Raw genomic sequence first — 19,936 nt, forward strand, 5'->3', positions numbered from 1 at the left:
GCCCATTTTTGAATCTGAAATTCTAAACTGAAATTTGTTAGCAGTACTTTTTTTTTTTTTTTGCTTTAATTCATATATTCAAGAAAAACATGTTTTAAATTCATTAAATAATTTTATAACAAACTACCTTCATCTTCACCATTCTTAACGTACTAAATGAAACACATACCTGTACAAATCTCTTCGGTTTCATCATCTATGCATTCCCTGTCATCACATTCACAAAATTTACCATAGACCAGTCCACTTCCTCCTGAGTTTATGCATTTACACCTGCCACACTGACATGTACCTGCAAACATTTAAGAAATAATGACTAGAACTTATGGAAGGAGTTTCATCACTCCATCAGCAACAGTAAATATTTCTGAGCAATATCTAGATAAGGAATGAAATGGAAATAATCCACAACAGCAAGAAGTCTAATGTTGTCTCTAAATAGATGCAATATTAAAGTGATTCACTCTTAATAAGCAGCATTATATTTTAATAAGTAAATTTCACTTCTAGAATTGTCTGTCTTAATTCATGTATTTGAGGAATTAAATCAGCTTTAAAAATTATATTTTCAGCCAACTAAGAGGAAAAAAAACCATGCATAGTCATCTTCTCAAGAATAAAACCTGATTTTGCCCAGCTCCACGGTCATCTTAGATAAGAGTTAGAGTTTTGCTATTGAAGATCTGAAAGTATGTTTGAATAATTTCAAAAAGTGTATTTGCACTCTAGTCACCAGACTCCTTTTATGCTTATTATATGAGGAATAGGATTTAAAAATCTTAAGATTCTATCTAGAAAGTGATTAGTGTGCCAATATATTAGACAACAGACAAGCTAATTGCAAAAAATGGAATGGATTTGTTTGACCTGTGCCTCCCTTGATTTAACTATCTGCAAGACCCCTGGATTCTTGAAAACCACAGAGTTGAATCCTCTCAGAACATAAGCCAGAGTAGAAAACTTTCTGACATATTACAAATGCAGAGAGCTCAGAGGATGCGAAACTTGAAAATGTTTTTTTAAACAGATCTTCTGTCACCACAGGCCTGATCACGTTTGCTTAATAGTCTTTCATATAGGGTTGCTCCCTCAACACGGTGGCTGCCTTTCCACAGCCCACTGTCTCAAACACAGAAGTTTTGTTTTGTTGCTCCAAGGGAAGTAGGAAGCTCCTCTTTTCTCTCAGAGAGACAGCTCAAACCAAACAACTGCCTTCTCAGTACTTTTTGCTTTGGAAAATGATGCATAACTGTCCCAGTCTCAGCTGCAACAGAGTTGATTTTCTTCAGAATGTCCAATATGATGCTATGTTTTGACTTTAGTAAAAACAATATTGATAACAAACTGATGGTTTTGTTAATTTGTTGCTGAGCAGTGCTGCACAGTCAAAGATGTTTTAACTTCACATGCTGCCCAGCCAGTGAGGAGCTGGAGGTGCACAAGGAGGGGAGGAAGAATGACACAACCAGGACAACTGATCTTAACAGTCCAAACAGGCATTCCATAACATATGGTGTCATCCAAAGTGTGTAAAACTGGGGGCAGCAGGCCTGGGGACTGGCAGAGGGTTGGTTAGTGAGTGGTGAGCACTTACACTGTGCTTCACTTATTCTGTAAATATATATAAATTTACCACTACTTTTCCTTTCCTTCTCTGTTTTAGTAAACAGCTTTTATCTCTGCCTATGATTTCTACCTTTTTTTTTCCCCCACTGGGAGGGGTCAGAATGAGCAAATAGCCTTGTAGTGCTGAGCTGCCTGCCCATTTAAGTTGCAAAATTAAAAATGACAGCAAAGAGAACTACCATACCAGAAAGGTGAATATGAAAATACTCCATCAAATGATTCAGTAAATTTTCCACAAGAGTTTTTTGATAATCATTGTCACAGTTTTGGCTGGCTACCAGGTAACCACCCAGCTGCTCTTTCACTCCTCCTTCTTCAGCAGGACAGGGGGAGAAAATATGATGAACAAGCTTCTCAGTCGAGATAAGGACAAAGAGATCACTCATCAATTACCATCACAGGCAAAACAGGCTTAGCTTTGGAAAGATTAATTTAATTTGTTGTCGATCAATAACATAGTAGGTTAGTAAGAAATAAAAACAAAACTAAATTGAGTCTTAAAACCTATTCCTGCAGGGGCTCTCCATGGGCTTTGAACTCCTTCAGGCGCCATCTACTGCTGCACCCCAGGTTCCTCTATGGCTGCATGGGGAGATCTGCTCCATGTGGTGCCTGTGGGCTGCAGGGGGACAGCCTACACCACTGTGGGCCTCTCCTGGACTGCAGAGAACTTCTCCTTCATGTCTGAATCACCTCCTGCTCTCCTTCTATACTGACCTTGGTGCCTGCAGGGCTGCTCTCTCACATTTCTCACTCCTCTCTCCCAGCTGCTGTTGCGCAGCAGTTTTTCCCTTCCTCAAGTTTGCTCTCCAAGAGCACATCCAGCATCACTCATCACTCATGGCTCTGCTCTGACCTGGGGCAGCTGCTGGACTCTGCTCACAAGAGCCACTCTTACATCCCTGCTATAGTAGGTGCTAGTGAGATGGGATGCGCCTCCCAGATGGGGAAAACACCCTGCGTTTCCAAAACTTTGCTTTGTAACAAAATATGAGCTCAAAAGTTCTCAAAAAATTGCATAGCTTATAAACATTCTGAAAAAAAAAATATTTGAAATTGTGATCTAACACACAGATACACACAAAACTCACTTTCTGTATTAATGCCCATAAATACAGCTTACTGATGGGCAGAATATCTGACACAAAGGCACTTTCATCAGTCTGAAGCAATGGATAAACTATAGTTCTAAAGCAAGCATACTAAATAAATGCACACCACATGCACAGGAATGAGCCTATAGGAAAATCAAGCATTTTAATATATGCACAGTTTTTCATCAATTTCCTAGAACATATTAAACAAAATTCTTAATCAGACAAGAAACCAGTGATGCTTAATATAATACACAGAGAACCTCTTAAGCCATCAAGACAGACAAAAGACATCTTACCTGCACCAGAGCAGATGATATCTTGAGAATTCTTACACATTTCATTGCTTTTCTTCCGTGTAAGATTGCAAGTAGTTGGATACTGACAAGCTTCACCATACCAGCCTTCATCACATTTGCACTTCCCACAATCACACTTTCCATGGCCTAGCAGTGGAAGGAAAGAGTGTGTCAAGTCCCTTTTTCTCATTCAGAAAGCTGTATTTTCAAGTCCATTTTTTAAAAGTAGATTTCATTAATTACAGATTTAAATGAATATAATTAACAGATCCATTTAACATAATTCATATGAATTTATAAGTAGATATGAATAAGTATGATTTTAAATGTCTAGAGACACCTGAAATTACCATAACTTTGAAGTCTAATGTATGTCTTATGTAATTTTGATACATCTACAAAAAATATTTATGTAGTGATTGAATAAAGAGCTGGAACATCCTGTATGAACAGTGGTCTTTCTTATTACTTTCACCTCTTTCCCATTTCCATGTTTCTCTACTCTTCAACAATTGACATAACAAAACTGGAGGTTCAGAGACTTCATTCACCTCTTTGGCCAATTGTTGGCAAAGGACAGACAGAAAGTTCAGCCCGAGGACACTGGAATTACTTTTTGGCTTCTTTACTTTTCTTTAAATATAGCCAAATGCACGGACTATGTGACAATTTACACCATTTCTGCTGTATGTTATCATCTTCCACATTAAATTTTAGGTGCAAATTTCTGTTTCTTAATACTTTAGGCATTTATTTACAATTTTTTGTAGTAAATGTAAAAAAAAAAAAAAAAAAAAAAAAAAAAAGATTTGTAAATACTTTAAAATAAAGTATTTCATTAAAAAGAAAAAAAATTGTATCTACTTGACTGAAGTAAATTATCTTTCAATCACTACATCTGTTTTAAATGCACTTGATACCTGCAGAGTCAACTGCCTGAAAATGGAAGCCCAGCCTGCTGCTAATGAAAAAGAACTTAAATAACTGCAGTAAGTGAAACATTTTTAAGAGAAAACGGAGTATCTTGTGTTTCTCCATAACAGTTTGTTTGCTTTCCAAGATGGCCCTAAGACAAAATTCAAATAAATAGCTGGAAAAAAACATAATAGAAGAACACATGAGAGAATCAAGCTCCTTCTTGCTTTAAAACAGGAGGTGCCACCTTGTTAAATTTTTTTAAATAATTCTCTGTCAGTAAAAGAGAGGGAACGAAGAGAGTAGAATTAAAATACATAATGAAAAAACTACTCTTGTGATTACTCCACTTCACTGACAGGAAGCAGCATAATTCATTCTGGAAAATTGAGATAAGTCCAGGTAACTGAAAAAAACTAAAGATATAACTATCTCCCCATATTTTACTTCTTTTCAAGGATTACTTATTGCAGTGACTTTGCATTTTCCATGTTAGACACTCTTGTGATTCAACAGTTTGATATTTGCTGATGAAAATGAAGAAACAAAAGAGGTGGTTTAGTAAAAGCAGAACATTTTCCTGTTCCCATTCCTAAATGACAGAGTAGGACAGAAGCCACTGCTGGTTAGTACTGTAGGTCCAGCAGTACTGTAGGTCCAGCAGCAATAATTTCTATTAAAGATTCTCTAATACAATGTGTGATGTAGAAAGGAAAAAAAAAAAACCCAAAAACCTGCATTTATACAGCTGCTTACAGAAGATAAGTAAGAGATATCCATGAGAATAGACATGCAAAGTAGATTTTTGCTTTATTCAACAAGAATTAATGAAATTAAAAAAAAAATGAAATCAAACTGAGAGGAATAATAAATCTCTTGCATGTGACTGAAGACTGCTATAAGGAATTTAACTCGTAAATTTGTGAAATTGTATTCGTGATTTTAATCTTGATCACTCACTTAACCTGATTTTCCCCATTGCAAAGTTTTTTAGAGCTGTAAACCTGTAATAATATTCTACTAAAAAATAAAATTGGGTGAGAGGACTATACTGTAGTGTAGAAGGCAATCAATCTACCTGCAATATCTTGTGTTACTTCCTGCACCTTTCCTGTCACATAAATGATGCAGTAGATAATGCAAGTCAGTGGCCACAGTAATCCTCTTCTTGCTTACTTTCCACTTCAGCATGCACCAACAATACCATTCTTCCTCATGGCAAAAATAAGGAAGTGATGAACTATTAATCATATATGCTATGGGCTGTAAGAATATTCAGATGGGTACAGAAGTTTTTTAATGGTTTCAGATTCCTTTCACAAAAGTTTGTGCAGGATCTCTTTTGTTGCATGTAGATTTCTGTTTTAAATGAAACAGTATGAAATGTTAAATAAGGGGTACATAGCGCTGTGAAATCTGTGAAGTAATGTAACTTCCTAGAGGGTAAATTCTACTATCAAGAGTGAGACTCAGGTATCTGAGGATGGGCAATAAAAAAGAAAAGTGAAGAAAAGTGAGCTACAAGACCTTACTAAAGAGTTGGTCAAGAAAGGCATATCTCAGAATAAGTGATGAAACATTTGCTCCATTTTACAAAAATTGCTGCAACATAAATAAATGTGAAGCATAAAGAAACTAGAATTTAACTTAAAAATAAAGAGCATGGGATATAATAAAGTCTAAAAGAAGTTCTAGAATTTCTTGAAGAAAAAGACCGTGTCTGTGGGCTGTAAAAATATCAGATTCAAACATGTGAAAAAACCTTTTATAATAAAAGGCTTCATTTCTAACTGGATGAGAAATCACCTCTGAAAGTATATCTGGAGCACACAGAGAGCTCATAGGGTGGAAAATGAAACTAATATGCAAGGAAAATTGTCTGATGTCAGAAAATATATGGAGGAAGCAAGAACAGAAAATTTTAGGCAGGGTCAGATCTTGCAAAATTGCAAGTACTAAAATGTACTTTCATCATTCAAATAAAAAGAAAACAGAAAAAAAAAAAAAGACTTCACAAAGCAGCAAGCAGCATTAAGATTGCAGATAATTTACAGACAGTCCAAAATGAAATTAATATGGAGATGTTGACCATAGTTGTAAATGCAGTGCAGCTAGTGATACAGACTATGGAAATGAAAATTAATTATCAGAGATGAGAACAAAACAAAGACACGAAACTGTTTTAAATGAAGTGTCTAGACCATGAGGGTGAGACATCATATCTTCACTCCAGAGTACTTGCAATACTCGTATATGAAAGGCCAGTTTAATAACAAAGGCTTCTAATGAATCTAACAGACTGTCAATCAGATGTCTGAAAAATAACAGTAATAATAAACTCTAACTCTTTTTTTCCTTTAAGAAGAAGGAATGTATGTGATCTGGGCAACTGAAAAAAAGTTGATCTGACCTCATGGGGCATGTTGAAAGAATTTGAAACAAACTGTGAAGTACTGCACAACTAGAGGTATTGAAGTAGTGAGAAAATGGAACTTATTTCCCATATTCTCTATTTTTAAATTATGAACAATAACAGCTTTATTCCAAAATAGACTATGTTAAGTTTACCTGTCTTTATAAGATTACCGATATTTCAAGAGAAGGAACACAGGAATGGTCTGAACATATTCACCAAATATGATAACACTGTGGAAAAAAATTAAATTATTCTGGATAAGGTATGCTAGAAAAGTGTAGGGATCACAATTTGATTTAAGGGAAGGAAATATCATTAGGATGAATGCAGTATTACTAGAACAGTAATATTTCAAATAATGTTTTTGGAACTAAACATATTTTTAATGATGTTGATACAAAAATCCACTGTACGCTAAAAACATTTGCCAGTGGCCAAGTGATCTAAGATCTCAGTAAAAAAATGAAGATGGAAAATCATACAGAATGAACTGGGCTGACAGTCTGAAGAACTGAAGTAATAAAGGTCAATTTAAATTAGACTTACAAAGCTCAAGGTCACACACAGAGAAAAGGAAGAGATACCATAGGCTACAACCTTCCCAATTGGAAACAGCAAGAAGAACCTGAGAATATACTCATGTCAGCTGTGGAAAGATAGTGTGGCTAAGTCTTTCACCAAAATTGTCTCAGACATACACATTGAAGACATATCAGGAGGGGCAGAAAATGGTCACAAACCATGAAAATCCTACACATTTGAATATTAAACAAACATGGATCAAAATCATACTCAAAAATTACCATCAGGTCTCTAAACTTCAGAAGAATAAGTGAAGTTTTTCAGACAAATACTAGTGGAATCGTAATCACTTACAAGATGCAATAGAAACACAGAATCATCCAATACCCTGAGTTGGTAGGGACTCTCAAGTTCAACTTCTGGCTCTGCACAGGGCCACTCAAAATTCAAATCTTATGTGACCACTTCCTTAAGAAGCCTGTTCCATGCCTGACCACTCTTTGGTGAAGAACCTTTTCCTAAATGCCAAATAGACCCTCCTTCCTCCCCCAACACAGCTCCATGCTGTTCCCTCGAGTCCTATCTGTCACCAGAGAGCAGAGCTCAACACTGTCCTCCACTCCCCTTGTAAGGAGCTGATAATCATGACGTTACTGTTAAGAGCAATGACTAGGAGTTAAACCATCGCACTCAAAAATGATAATTAAAACCACATTCAATTGGTTGATGACTTTCTTTTGCCCTCAGACTCTTAACATCATTCTAAAAGCATTCTAAAAATGTTTTTCTACTACAGATATGCATTCCTATACATCTAAGATTGAAGATACAAAGGTGAAATCTCTGATAAAAGGTTCTGAAAGTGAGTGGACCTCACTGTCCACTAATCTGAGGCACTAATCTGGAAGGATAACTTCACAGATTTCACTTATTTCATATGTAATCCATCATGAGAGACAGGTACTTCGGTAGAGTAACTCAGATGCTGCGTGGGCTGGACAGTCCTCAGAGAATGGATGTCTTTCTTCAGTAAACTACTGGTAAGCATACAGTGATTGGATACACAAGGATTGATGCTGGGACTTTAGAGTCTGGAGCAACACCTGTGCAGATAAAAATTGGTTCATTTTTTCTCTTTTGATTCACTTATATATGCAATAATCCATGTCAGATTTAAAATGTTTGGACATAATTACATAAAAGAGAGAAGGAGGTAACTGTTTATTTAATGGCCAATCTCAGTTTATGTAAACAATTACCTTACATGATTACTGGGTAAACCAGAAACTGAACTGGAACATTGCTTCTATTTCAATCCAGCAGAAATCATAGAATTCTGCAGTGCAATTGCTTTTCTGTGCCTTCCTCTGGAAAAGATCTTCTCTACCTTTGAGCCATTTTTGGCTTAGATTTCTTTGATTTCCTACTAATGTTCACTGCTACTAAAAGCTCTGCTACATTTTGTTGGTTAAACTTTCTCATTGGGAATAAATAATCAAAACAAATGTCTGGTTTGGTTGCCTACCATGTTCTTCCACCTACATGCACCCTTTTCCCTGTAAGGTGAAAAGAGTACTTTCTGTATCGGAGTAACTGTAAAATATAATCAAGTACTTCATAAACTGCAAGGACCATGCCTTTAAATAAATTCTTGATTCATTAAGAAACACTACTGGAGGTACTAAAAATTATAGATTACTTATTTGTATGGTTGTGCAGCATTAGCTATAACAAAGGAACTCTCACAACAAGAAAAGTTTCTTAGTGTAGCAAAAAGACTGACCAGACATTAAAACACTCTCAGATGTCCTTTTTTTCACTTATTTTTAATAACTAAAGCCCAATTACTCTATGTAAGAACACAAATTGTGGCAGTTCTCATTTTTAAACTGTAACGTAATCAATTTCTTACAGACAGGTGAGGTTTAGCATCAGAATTCCTTTCTACAGCACAGTCAGCATCAGAATGAAATCAACAGTTGGCATGATAGATGAATTGGGCTTGTTATTATGCATTTTTAGCAGCCACAGAGTGATTCACAAAGTTCTTTTCAAACGTGAAGAACACTTCATTAATGAGGAGAAGAAATATGAAGAACTTGTTATGTATTCCTTCTTTAAATTGGGATGCTAGACATAAATGTAGATAAAGCTGTAAGAACTGAAAAATTTGGGGAAGTAAAAATGTAAGTATTCTCCATCAATTTCAACCTAGACCAGTATAGTGAAGATATAGAGTGAATAGATCCTTCAATTGAATTACTTTCTTTCGTCTACTTAGTGAAGCAGATATTGCTGCTTTATACCAATGTAAATTTAGTGCAAATATTTCAGATTATGCTAGGGTAAGATTAGTGATATGGCCTATTCTGCTTAGGTGCATTTGAGAATCTCAATAACTATGCTTTGCATTAAGCTGACATCTATATCTGCATATCTTTTCTCTTTTTATTTTTGTTGTTGCTGTTGCAATTTGAAGAAAAGCCATTAGGTATCACCACTGTTTTTTTCTCTTGTATCAATGTGCTTCAGATGAACCTCTCTTTATGTCTTGGGTCTTGGCTGCTTAAGTTGTATTAATTTCAAAAAGCCCAACTGCTTTCCAGACTTTTGCAGTATACCATAGAAATTCTAACCATACTGAAATAAATTACTTCCAGTAAGGCGGGGTTTTTCACAAAAATTCTGACTCTTTCTTCTCCTCGCAGCTGATTTGTTTCTCTCTCTATGTTGACACAATTGCCCCACGAGGCTAAAATATAGATTGGTTAAGGGAACTGATTTGAATTTAGAAAAAGATCTCAAAAAAAAAATAGATTATGATAGCGCCTGATGAAATTGGAATTTTTCAAGCCAGTTTTGTAACTGAAATCCCTTCGTCACCTACAGCCCTGATAAGAACTGCATCAAAAATTTTCAAAGGAAGACTTTAAGCCTAAAGGGTTAAAGGAAAAGAAATCAAACCAAACCTTTAAGTAGTCACAAAAGGCTTATAAAAATGCAAGAAACTATGAACTTAGAAGTTCTTATGTTAAGCCTTTTTTTTTCTGCTTATTTAGAGTATCCAGATCTTGAAGTAGCTCAGAATAACAGACATGAGCATTCCGCACTGTCCTTTGGCAGAGCAAATGAGCCACTGTAATGAGAGGGTTTGTAACAGTTTGTCTCTCGGTTTTATTTAGTGATTGGATTCCCCTCCTCTCCTTCAAGACCATTTAAAGTGGAATTTCAGAAGTAAAACAGAAGTAGTGACAAATAATTTCAATTTGGTTACTGTTGAATGCACAATCATAACTTGTGTTAAATTACAATGCCAGTAGGACTATGTAGGTTACCGCAAAAGTAATGCCTCCTATTTCCTAGTAAATTATAACAGATACAAAGAGCACAATAACACTGCTTGATAGAGAAAATTCTCAGCTAAAAAACACTATTTTTCAAAATACCCATCATTACTTCTGCCTTTTCAGCAGCAATGAACAAGAGCCTGCATGCTGTACTTGTAAATATCTGCACCAGCGGAGGTGATCCCATGTTTCACAGCAGCATGACAGCATCACTGCTAGAAAGTGTTGCCCACATAGTCTATCCTTTTATTGGTCCAAAGAGATGGAAGTAGTCAGAAGGTATCAAATCAGGACAATAAATAGGTGAGGGAGACAGTTCAGCCAAGACTGACGATGTGCTGCACAGCCTTCATACTGATACAGGGACTAGTGTTACTGTGCCACAAGAGAAAGGCTGTCTTCTTCTCTGGCCTGCTACACTGTAGGTTTTGCACACAGATCACACATGATGAATTTGAAGGCATTCTAAACTCATATGACAGTGGGTAAGTATCTCATTACTAGCCAGTGAGAATGGCTGACTAAATAAAAATTCTGGAAGTTCTCATCTTGAACTTGCATCAGAGTGACGACATAGCAGTCAGACTTGATAGTTTGCCCAGGTTCCAGAAAATCCAGAAAGATCACCACTTTTCCATCCTAAACGACAGTGCACATCACTTTACTTGCTGAAGACTGTGACTGAACTTTTTCTTTAATGAGAAACTCACATGTCACCATTTCATGTGGTGGAATATCTCCAAGCAGGAAGATTCTCTCTTGGACAATTCATGCCAGTGCTTGGTTACCCTCACAAGCAGTGTTTCCTGATAAGACATCTTGTGTTTCAGTTTGCTTCTGCCTCTTTTCCTGTCATGAGAAACATCAAAAAAATCTGGTTCTGCTGTCTTTGTACCCTCCCTTTAGGTGTTTACAGACATTATTGAGATCCTCCCTGGGTCTTCCCTTCACCAGACTGAGAAGTCCCTGCTCTCTCAGCTTCTCCTCGAACAAGATATTTCTTAATGATCTTAGAGGCTATAGAATGGACTCTCAATAACCATCTCCCTCTTGCACATTTATATACATGAAGAGCGATGTATTGAATTACATTGCACAAGTAATTAATATTAATAAATTTGTACCTATGTGTATATATACCTGCTTCCAGAATAAAAGACAATATGCATTTTTCCTCTAGCTGTGCCTTTTAGTACAGGTACAAAATATAATAAAAAAATATACTGCTGATTACTGTCATTTCCTTTTTCCCCCTCTTGGCTATGAATTCAAATTCCCTATAAAGTGAATAGACTCAACTGTAATAAAAATCAATTAGATATTGCGAATGAATAAAATAAAGGAAAGCAACACTCAGTTGAATCTGTTCCAGTTTGTTACCCTGGAGGTGGCACAAGTTGATATAATTTTAAATGTGATTCATGCTGTTTAGACAGATGATATAAATATCTCAGGGAGACAGAGATAATTTAGTTTTATCAATCAAAACAGTCTAGAGTCGAGGTTTCTGTTAATAATTCAAGGGTTTCATGAAAGATTCCTTACTTATTTTTAACCAAATGGTTTCTCATTTTTTGAAGAACAAAAATAATCAACTTTTAAGTAGGAAGATCTTTTAATAGGCTGAGCCAATATACTTTTTCTTCTCTAGAATAGTGCTTTTTAGTCAAATACTTTTGCAATGTTGAGTTTTGTGCAAGTATTCTACATAACAAATCAAATTATACTGAGACATGAACTATTCACTTCTTTAAAATAGCTTGCAGAGAAGGAATAAACACAAAGTGCTTCACATACTCAGATATGTAGACACTTTAAAACCATCTGACATTGTAAAAAAACTGCATTCCTGTGGGAAAAAGAATTGCAAACCCACTAGATTCATATTTATGTTATTATGCTCAAGAGCAGAATAACTGACTTAAATAAACCCTGTTTCCTTAGTCTGAGCAGGTTTGCTGTGTGCTCTGGGTTCTCTAAAAAATGGCAGTTCAGGCTATGCCAGCTGGCTCAGATACTCTTCACTGGCTTCATCCACTACACATAGAGCTTTTGTCTCCACGAGCCCAAAAATTCTGATCCAAAATGGAATGAAGCAGAATTCTTGACTTTCCAAGAGATTAAATGGTAATATTTGACTCCCCCTCCCTAAAACAAGTGAACAAAAAAAACCAACTTCAAATATTATTGCATTTTTATTTTTTATTAAAAAAGGAACAAATTATTGTTCCGCCAAAGGCCTGCCCAGCATCTAGTTAACTTAATTCAAACCAACAAAGGATTTCTAGGCTCCCATATGCATGAAAAAGAAACATGAAAACATGCTTGTCAGCAAGACTGGAAATGTTGGAAGTCTTGTTTTTACTAGAGCTCTCAAGTTTTCCAAACTTGAATCTTTGTCTCAAGAGAGAGCTATAATCACTAATGTTTCCATTTTCAGAAAGCTACGACGGTGACCTGAAAATTTAAGACACAGTGACTGTTTCTGAAAATCTCTTTCTAAAAGTACAATTGAAAAGAAATTTGAGAAAAGCTATTTTCCTTCTGCATTCAACAAATGAGAAGTTTACAATGAAGTCTGATTTCATCCCCAGTTTCCCTGCGTGCCTACTGACAGCAACATCAAACCTTAGTGCGTGCTGCTATGTGGTCTGCAGCGCCATGGCAAGGTGATGGTACCAGGGATTGTCCCATTCTCCATCCAACTAAATAACATTGTTCCTACAGCAGAATGACTTGGATAATTGTCTCCTCTCAAGAGAAGAAGGACTCCCACAGTTCAACAGGACTCTTCTCAGCTTTAGAAGAGGTGGGCTAGATGACCTCCAGAGGTCCCTTTCAATCCCTATGATTCTGTGATTCTGTAATTGCTCTCAACAGAGGTGCAGAGACTGAGAACAGTTTGTTGAAGAAAAGAGCATCAACAGTCACTCGCTGCAGTAATATCAAAGTTCTAAGCTCTAGGTACTGCAAGACATTTTCTGGGAAGATTACTCTTAGTTCATCACTGGATACTAGGGCTGTTTATACAGACTGAGAGCAACCCTGTGGAGAAGGACTTGGTGGTCCTGGATACGAGCCAGCAGTGTGTCCTTGCAGCCCAGAAGGCCAACTAAATCCTGGGCTTCATTAGAAGAGGAGTGGCCAATGGGGAGAGGAAGGTGATTGTCCCCCTCTACTCAGCTCTTGTCAGACTCCATCTGGAGTACTGCATTCATGCCTGGTGCCCACAGTACAGGAAGGACGTGGAGCTCTTGGAGCAAGTCCAGAGGAGGGCCACTAAGATGATCAGGGGGCTGGAGCACCTCTCCTACGAGGAAAGGTTGAGGGAACTGGGCTTGTTTAGCTTGGAGAAGAGAAGGCTCCAGGGAGACCTCATTGTGACCATCCAGTTTGTGAAGGGAGTGTATAAACAGGAGGGGGAATGTCTGTTTACTAGTGTGGATAGTGATAGAACAAGGGGGAATGGTCTTGAACAGGGGAGGTTTAGGTTAGATATTAGGAGGGTGGTTATGCAGAGGAACAGGTTGCCCAAGGAGGTTGGTAGATACCTGGAGGCATACATTCAAGGCCAGGCTGGGCAGCCTGGTCTAGTGGGGGTTTGAACCTAGATGAGTATTATGGTTCTTTTCAACCCAGGCTATTCTGTGATTCTATGCTTGTATGATACCTGAAAGTATTATTAATGTGAAGTTCATAGCTAAACCTTAAGATCTTAATCACTAAACTCAAGGGTTAGAAAAGTTATGACCACAGAAAAAAGTTATAATTAGTGGTCATGGCAAAGAGTTTGCTGGAGTTCAAGGAGCTGTTGGGACAGTGCTTTCAGACAAATGGTTTGATTTATGGGTGGTTCTGTATGGAGCCTGGAGCTAGACTGTATATCTCCCTTCTGACTTGGGATATTCTATGATCCCATAGTTCTGTATATCCAGTTAAGTACAAACTGATTTTAAAAGTGTATCTGATCACTTTGAAAAATATTTTTTCAGCAAGTCTTTTAAGAAGAAGATTATGTTATGCACATTACACATTCAAATCAAATTCAGCTAGTATTGCAGACTAAGTAGAGCACAGGTCCTCACCACAGACTTAAGGAATGGGTGAGCTCATATTGACTGTAGCAGTATTTGATTTACTACTTATGAACTGTGTCTGGTGAGGGTGCCACACACGAGTCTTTCCTTTTATTTCAAAATAAAGCTGTGTGAACATCGTGTTCTCTTGATAGTGTCCTCATGCTTGGCACCAGAAATGACCTATGATGTTTATTCCTAAGAAAATTCTTAAGAGATGTAAGAGCTATAACAGTGGTGAACCTTAGCAGAATCCATGCAAACTTCCATGCCCTGATTAAAGTTTTAGTAAATGCTGCAAAGCCTGGGGCTTCCAGGGTCTCAACGGACTTAAGATTTATCTGTGATATGCCCTTTTTTCCTCATGCTATCTTTGGTAAGAGTATTTTAATAAACCTACAGTCTGAGTGCCATTCTACAACAAACACCAGCTCAGGTGTGTTACAGTTCTTCATAGCATTATGAAAAAAAAATCTGATCTACAGTTTGCTGGTAAGCAACTAATCCAACAAGATATCAATAAACATCAACTGGGTAAGATAGTTCCATACAGAACAAAAATGAGTCTTAGAAATTATTCACAGCCTGGTAAACCTGATGTCAGAAAAGTTCAAATGAGAAGCTTGGCAAAACGATGTGTACACAAAAAGCATACACCTAATTCAAGCCAAATCACCACACAAAGCCTATTTGATGGTTGTATAGTCACCATCAAGTCAGAAACATTTATGCTACTTCTCCTTCCCATGTTGAGCCAGAGGGAATAATAGAGAACACATCACCATAAAATGAATACAAGCCTCTGACAGTGATAATGAATAAGTAAAATTTAGCAGCATCATGAAGAGTTATCAGTACTCAATAATCATTCTTGAGGAATAATTGACTGCTGATTCAAGGGCTTTCTTCAAGCCAAGGATCTTCTAAAGGATGTCCTATCCTATTCAGAGTAAATACATTTAATGCTACCTATTCATAATTAATATCTATTAATATTTCCTATCAAATTTGTGTCTGTGCTTTACCAAACACCATTTCTACATAATTCTTAATGACAACTATACTAGTTAAAAGGAATGGAAAATAATTTTATTTGGTGGTGTTTATACGTAAGTCATGAATTACAGGATGTGTTTGTACATTCTTCCTACAGCTTTTATTAAAAAGTTAGTTTAAAATAAATTCTCTGTGGGCATGCTTTACACAGCAACATCTCAAAAAGAAACATAAATGAAATTAATGAGTTTCCTCCATTTTAAAGCAAGAAATTATTTTTCTATGTATTATTAAACAGAATTTTTTTCTAGCAATTTATGAATCCCTAAGCTGAATCATTAACTATCCCCTGTAGAGCTGTGCCTTGTAGGAGATTTGGTTCTTCTCTCTCCAAAACAGTGCAGATTCACACTTGACATAGAAAATCTAAATGGGAAGTAACAGTTCAATACCTTGTCACAGAGCAGATTTAAATTGGTAAATACCAGCTATTAATCCCTGAAACTGAGTCACTTGCCTCTCTAAAACTTCTATTAGCACATGAGGAGAATTCATTATAAGGGAAGAGATGTATAAAACTAGAGTATTGAAGTGTGTACTAGCTTGCAGTAATATTGAAAAAAAAAACAAAAACAAAAAAAAAAAAACACGTGAGCACTGCACATAATTTCAACCAGATCAACGCAGACACATAAGAGGGGCACACAGTAGCATTTCAGTGAAGAGCATGGGTCAAATTTGAAATGTAACTCTGAACAGATTAATTTATGCCCACTTTTATCCACTCTTTTCAGCAATGCCAAATGTTAAACAAAAGATTGCCAGGATTTATTTTGGCTACATTCTTCCCCCACTGTATTGCTAGATACTAGTTTTGCTTTTCTTGCTTTTTGAAAATTAATCATCCCGTAAGACAGTCTATTTTTTCACTATGCTCTTAGAAAACATAAACATTTGTGAACTTTCAACCTGTTCAGAGATTATAGGGTTTTTTTGTACATTTTTTTTAAAAGTCTGAAGCTCAGCAAAATAAGGCTGATACCGCTTCCTAGAACATGCCTGCAGTCAAGCCAAACCACCTGCAGCACATCCTGTTTTTATCACTGTCTCCAAAGTACAGAGTTCCCAATTTACGAAGTTGTACACTGGCACCCTGATGAAACTAATAGAGATTTGACTTTCAAAAAAAAATTATATATAATATTTGGGAAATTTTACCCCGGTGCTAACAGAAACAGAAAATTAAAATATTTTACAATTAATCTTTTACAAAGGCCTCATTTGGATTTGTATCATCTTGACTTCTAAGAATATTCTAATATCAATGACTCAATTTGACTCAGATGAGCTCAGCAAGTAGAGTAATGGGAGCATCAAAGAAAGGAACTGTACCAGAAGTAAGTTCAAAAGAAGATTCCTTAACAAATCATTGCATCTTCTTTGCAAATAGGAATGCTGGCAGGGAAAAGGAGCAGGAGGGAATTAAAAATAGAATTTCACCTTTTTTTCAAATATTTATTGAGAAAGGATTATGAAAACATAGACCAGTTTGGGATCTGGGTATTATTAATACACAGCCCTTCAGTTCTTCCCATGGAACAGAATGCACTTGAATTTCTCAGTGAAGTTTGACCTGGATCATCCCAAGCTCATCTATACTCAAAGGAAGAGAGATAGATGGTTTCAGTAAGAGGTTGGATTTAATTCACATTAGAAGTAGGCCTACTTATTTTCTGTAGAAAAGATCTCACTTTCTGCTAACACCAGGATGCACGTTGTTCTTGCTTTCGTTCCCTTACACATTTTCTAGCCAGTGCATTACCCCATTCAAGGAAATTTACCTATTGTGTCAAATACGTTTTTTAATGCTATTTCTTCAGCTGACTTCCATGAAAACTTTATGTATAATACAATTCCCCTTGCATACCTGAACAGTACAGCCTGAAAACCTATGAAAGCTTTTTAGCAAAGTTTGCTGGGTTCCTAAACAGGTTACCTCTGCTTCAGCACCGAAACAGTGGGTGAATATGTTCAGAACTTTCTGTGGAAAGCAAGGTCAAACAATATAGAGAGAGGCAAACTAATGCACATAATTGTCAGAGTAGGCACTATTGTGCTATTTATTGTTTACATAAGGTAACTTACAGAAGAGAAAAATGAAAAACTACCTGCCTAGAGACACAAGGAGAAAATTGCTGGCAGGTGGGAACAAGGCTCCAACTGTAAAACATATACAGATTTCCATCCTTTTAAACAAAGAGTAATCAGCACACTATTATATGTTTTTTGAAATACCAGACTGTAATTCATGGCAAACTGAAAAAAATAATTCTATTTTTATTCATTGGTTTGAAATAAATCAGAGAAATCTTTTAAGAAGAAGAACATAAAGACTAAAAGGTGAAGGGATTACTTTATTTGCTCTTAAAATATTATGTTTCAGTTGCCAGATTAAGAAAACTATTTCTTGGTGCGTGTAGTATAATTGAACTAATCAATCACCTTATGATGTTATTCTCCTTGATTCACATTTAATTGTGGAGCTAATAAGCTAATAAGAAATTAAAATGGGGTGGGGGGGAGGGGGGAAGGGAATCAAACAATTGAATGGCATTTTCCATTCCTGACAAAGTATGAAGAACTGAGAAAAGCATTTCTAAGTGTTCTGAAGTATTTTCATGAGAGCCCCGAATTGCTTCCATTTCACTTAGATATATAGTTGTATTATCATATCATCTTTGCATTTTATGTACTACCAGGTGTTCATGTGGACACTTACATTTGCAGCACCCAAAAATGTGGGGGAAAAAAATTACCCATGATTCACAGATAGGGAATAAAAAATGATGGAAAAAATACAAGACAACAAAGCTTAGTTGATGTGCCCAACATATTCGTACAGCAGGATGGGATGGCCGCCTTTGTCTCCACACTCATTTCTTGTCAGTCAGTTGTCTTGTCCCCACACCTTGCATTTTTCTCATAGAGAGTATACAGAATCCACCCTGATAGGAAAGATGTAAACAGAAGAGACTGGCCCGTTAAAGTCAAAGGCAATGCTCATATTGATTTTTACTTGTCTGATTTCATTCTCAAGTCTAATCATTCTGCTCATGATAAGGAAGTCTTTTCATCAAATGAAATGATCAAGGGATCTTCAAAACCTTGATTATGGCAGCTGAAAGTTTGTCTTAACAAAGGATATGGATAACTTTATTTATTTATTTATGTAGTCCTTCTCTTAATTGTCCACTTTAGAAACTTTTTGAGGGAAAATGTGGAGGTAAGAGGTAGGAGATCCAGAAAACTGAAAAATATCCAATAAAGGAAGTTCAGAAATCAAGAATAAAAATAATTTCTTTTCAGCTTCTTACTGAGATATACTAATAGGAGCTCTAACACAGTATTTACTGCACTCGTAACTTTGTTCATGCTGTTTACTCACAGCATTTCAAGTGCAACATAATCACAAACAAACCTAGTTACAGCAAGACCTTGACAAGTCAGAGAATTAAATGGTTATTTATAGTTTTAAATAAAAGGCAAAAAGAAAGCAACTTGAAACAAGAACATGCTAGTCACAGAAAAAAAAAAAAAAAAAAAAAAAAAAAGTAATCAATAATTGTTAAATTAGTGTTTGGAAAAGCTAAAACAACTCCAAGCTTTCCTTTTACCCCTTTGGTGGCATAGCTTTATTTCATAACATTTTCAAATATGCAACCATCACGGTCATTCATATTCTGTGGAAAATCAGTTATCACAGAAATTAATAACGTCTGCTTATTATGGATGTGTTATTTGTTCTAGGAAGTAGATCAATTTGAAAAACAGACTGGACAAGGTCAATAAATTCATGCCAACATGCTGAAACCTATGAATATGGATAAATGTAAGACAACTGTGATAGCTTAGGCCAACAAAAGTGAATGACAGATCAACAGAGTTTACAAAGCATACTTGATGTAATAAAATGTAGGAAGATCGTATTTTTCCTTAAGTATTTAATGATCTCATTAATATGTTCCCCATAGAGGGGAAAAATAAAAGAAATAAAAGTGTCATGGTTTTATGATTTTGGGCTATTGGTATTCCACATCATAACATCATGTTGTGCACTGGAGTTAAAGAGTTAATGCTCCAGTTCTGGGTACCTGTCCTAGAAGAGAAGACCCAAAGCCTGGAAGACTTTGCATTCAGAGAGGAGATCAAGCCCCTGGCAAGTTCATGAGACCATGCTCTCCTCTCTGCTGCTCAACTTGACTGCACATCTCACTGCACGTCTCACAGCATTAGCGTAAGGTCTTCAGTTTTTGGACACTCTCATTCTATTTGATTTATTAGCTCCAATTCTAGTTATATTTTATTAATTATATTGTATTATAGTGTGTTATCTTGCATTCCAATGTCTTATTTAGTAAATTAGTTTGTTTCTCCTCAGATAATTACTGCTGTTTTGTTTTGGGGCCCATCTCTCTATCCTTTGTACATTATCCCTTTCAGGGAAGAGGATATGCAGGTCCCTCCACACTGCTAGTCACGGAACCATGCCAAACCAGCCCATAAAACACTGACCAAAAGGATAGACTAAAAGAAAAAGAGGAGAGGAGAGGAGAGGAGAGGAGAGGAGAGGAGAGGAGAGGAGAGT

At 36.3% G+C, this 19,936-nt stretch overlaps 1 protein-coding gene across 1 annotated transcript in view; it reads right to left on the reverse strand.

Annotated features, from left to right (window-relative positions):
• ITGBL1 (integrin subunit beta like 1) overlaps positions 1 to 19,936 on the reverse strand; it is a 125,361-nt gene that overhangs the window by 69,635 nt on the left and 35,790 nt on the right. Inside the window, exons 3-4 of the mRNA XM_042810434.1 lie at positions 3,020 to 3,166; positions 170 to 292 (exon numbers count right to left, since the gene is read on the reverse strand). Coding sequence (XP_042666368.1) covers positions 170 to 292; positions 3,020 to 3,166 — 270 coding nt within the window. The remainder of the gene's footprint in view (positions 1 to 169; positions 293 to 3,019; positions 3,167 to 19,936) is intronic.

Source organism: Centrocercus urophasianus, unplaced genomic scaffold, assembly GCF_019232065.1.
Source record: "Centrocercus urophasianus isolate 14NV4802_14NV808 unplaced genomic scaffold, USGS_Curo_1.0 seq_12, whole genome shotgun sequence".
In the NCBI taxonomy this organism is placed as follows: Eukaryota; Metazoa; Chordata; class Aves; order Galliformes; family Phasianidae; genus Centrocercus; species Centrocercus urophasianus.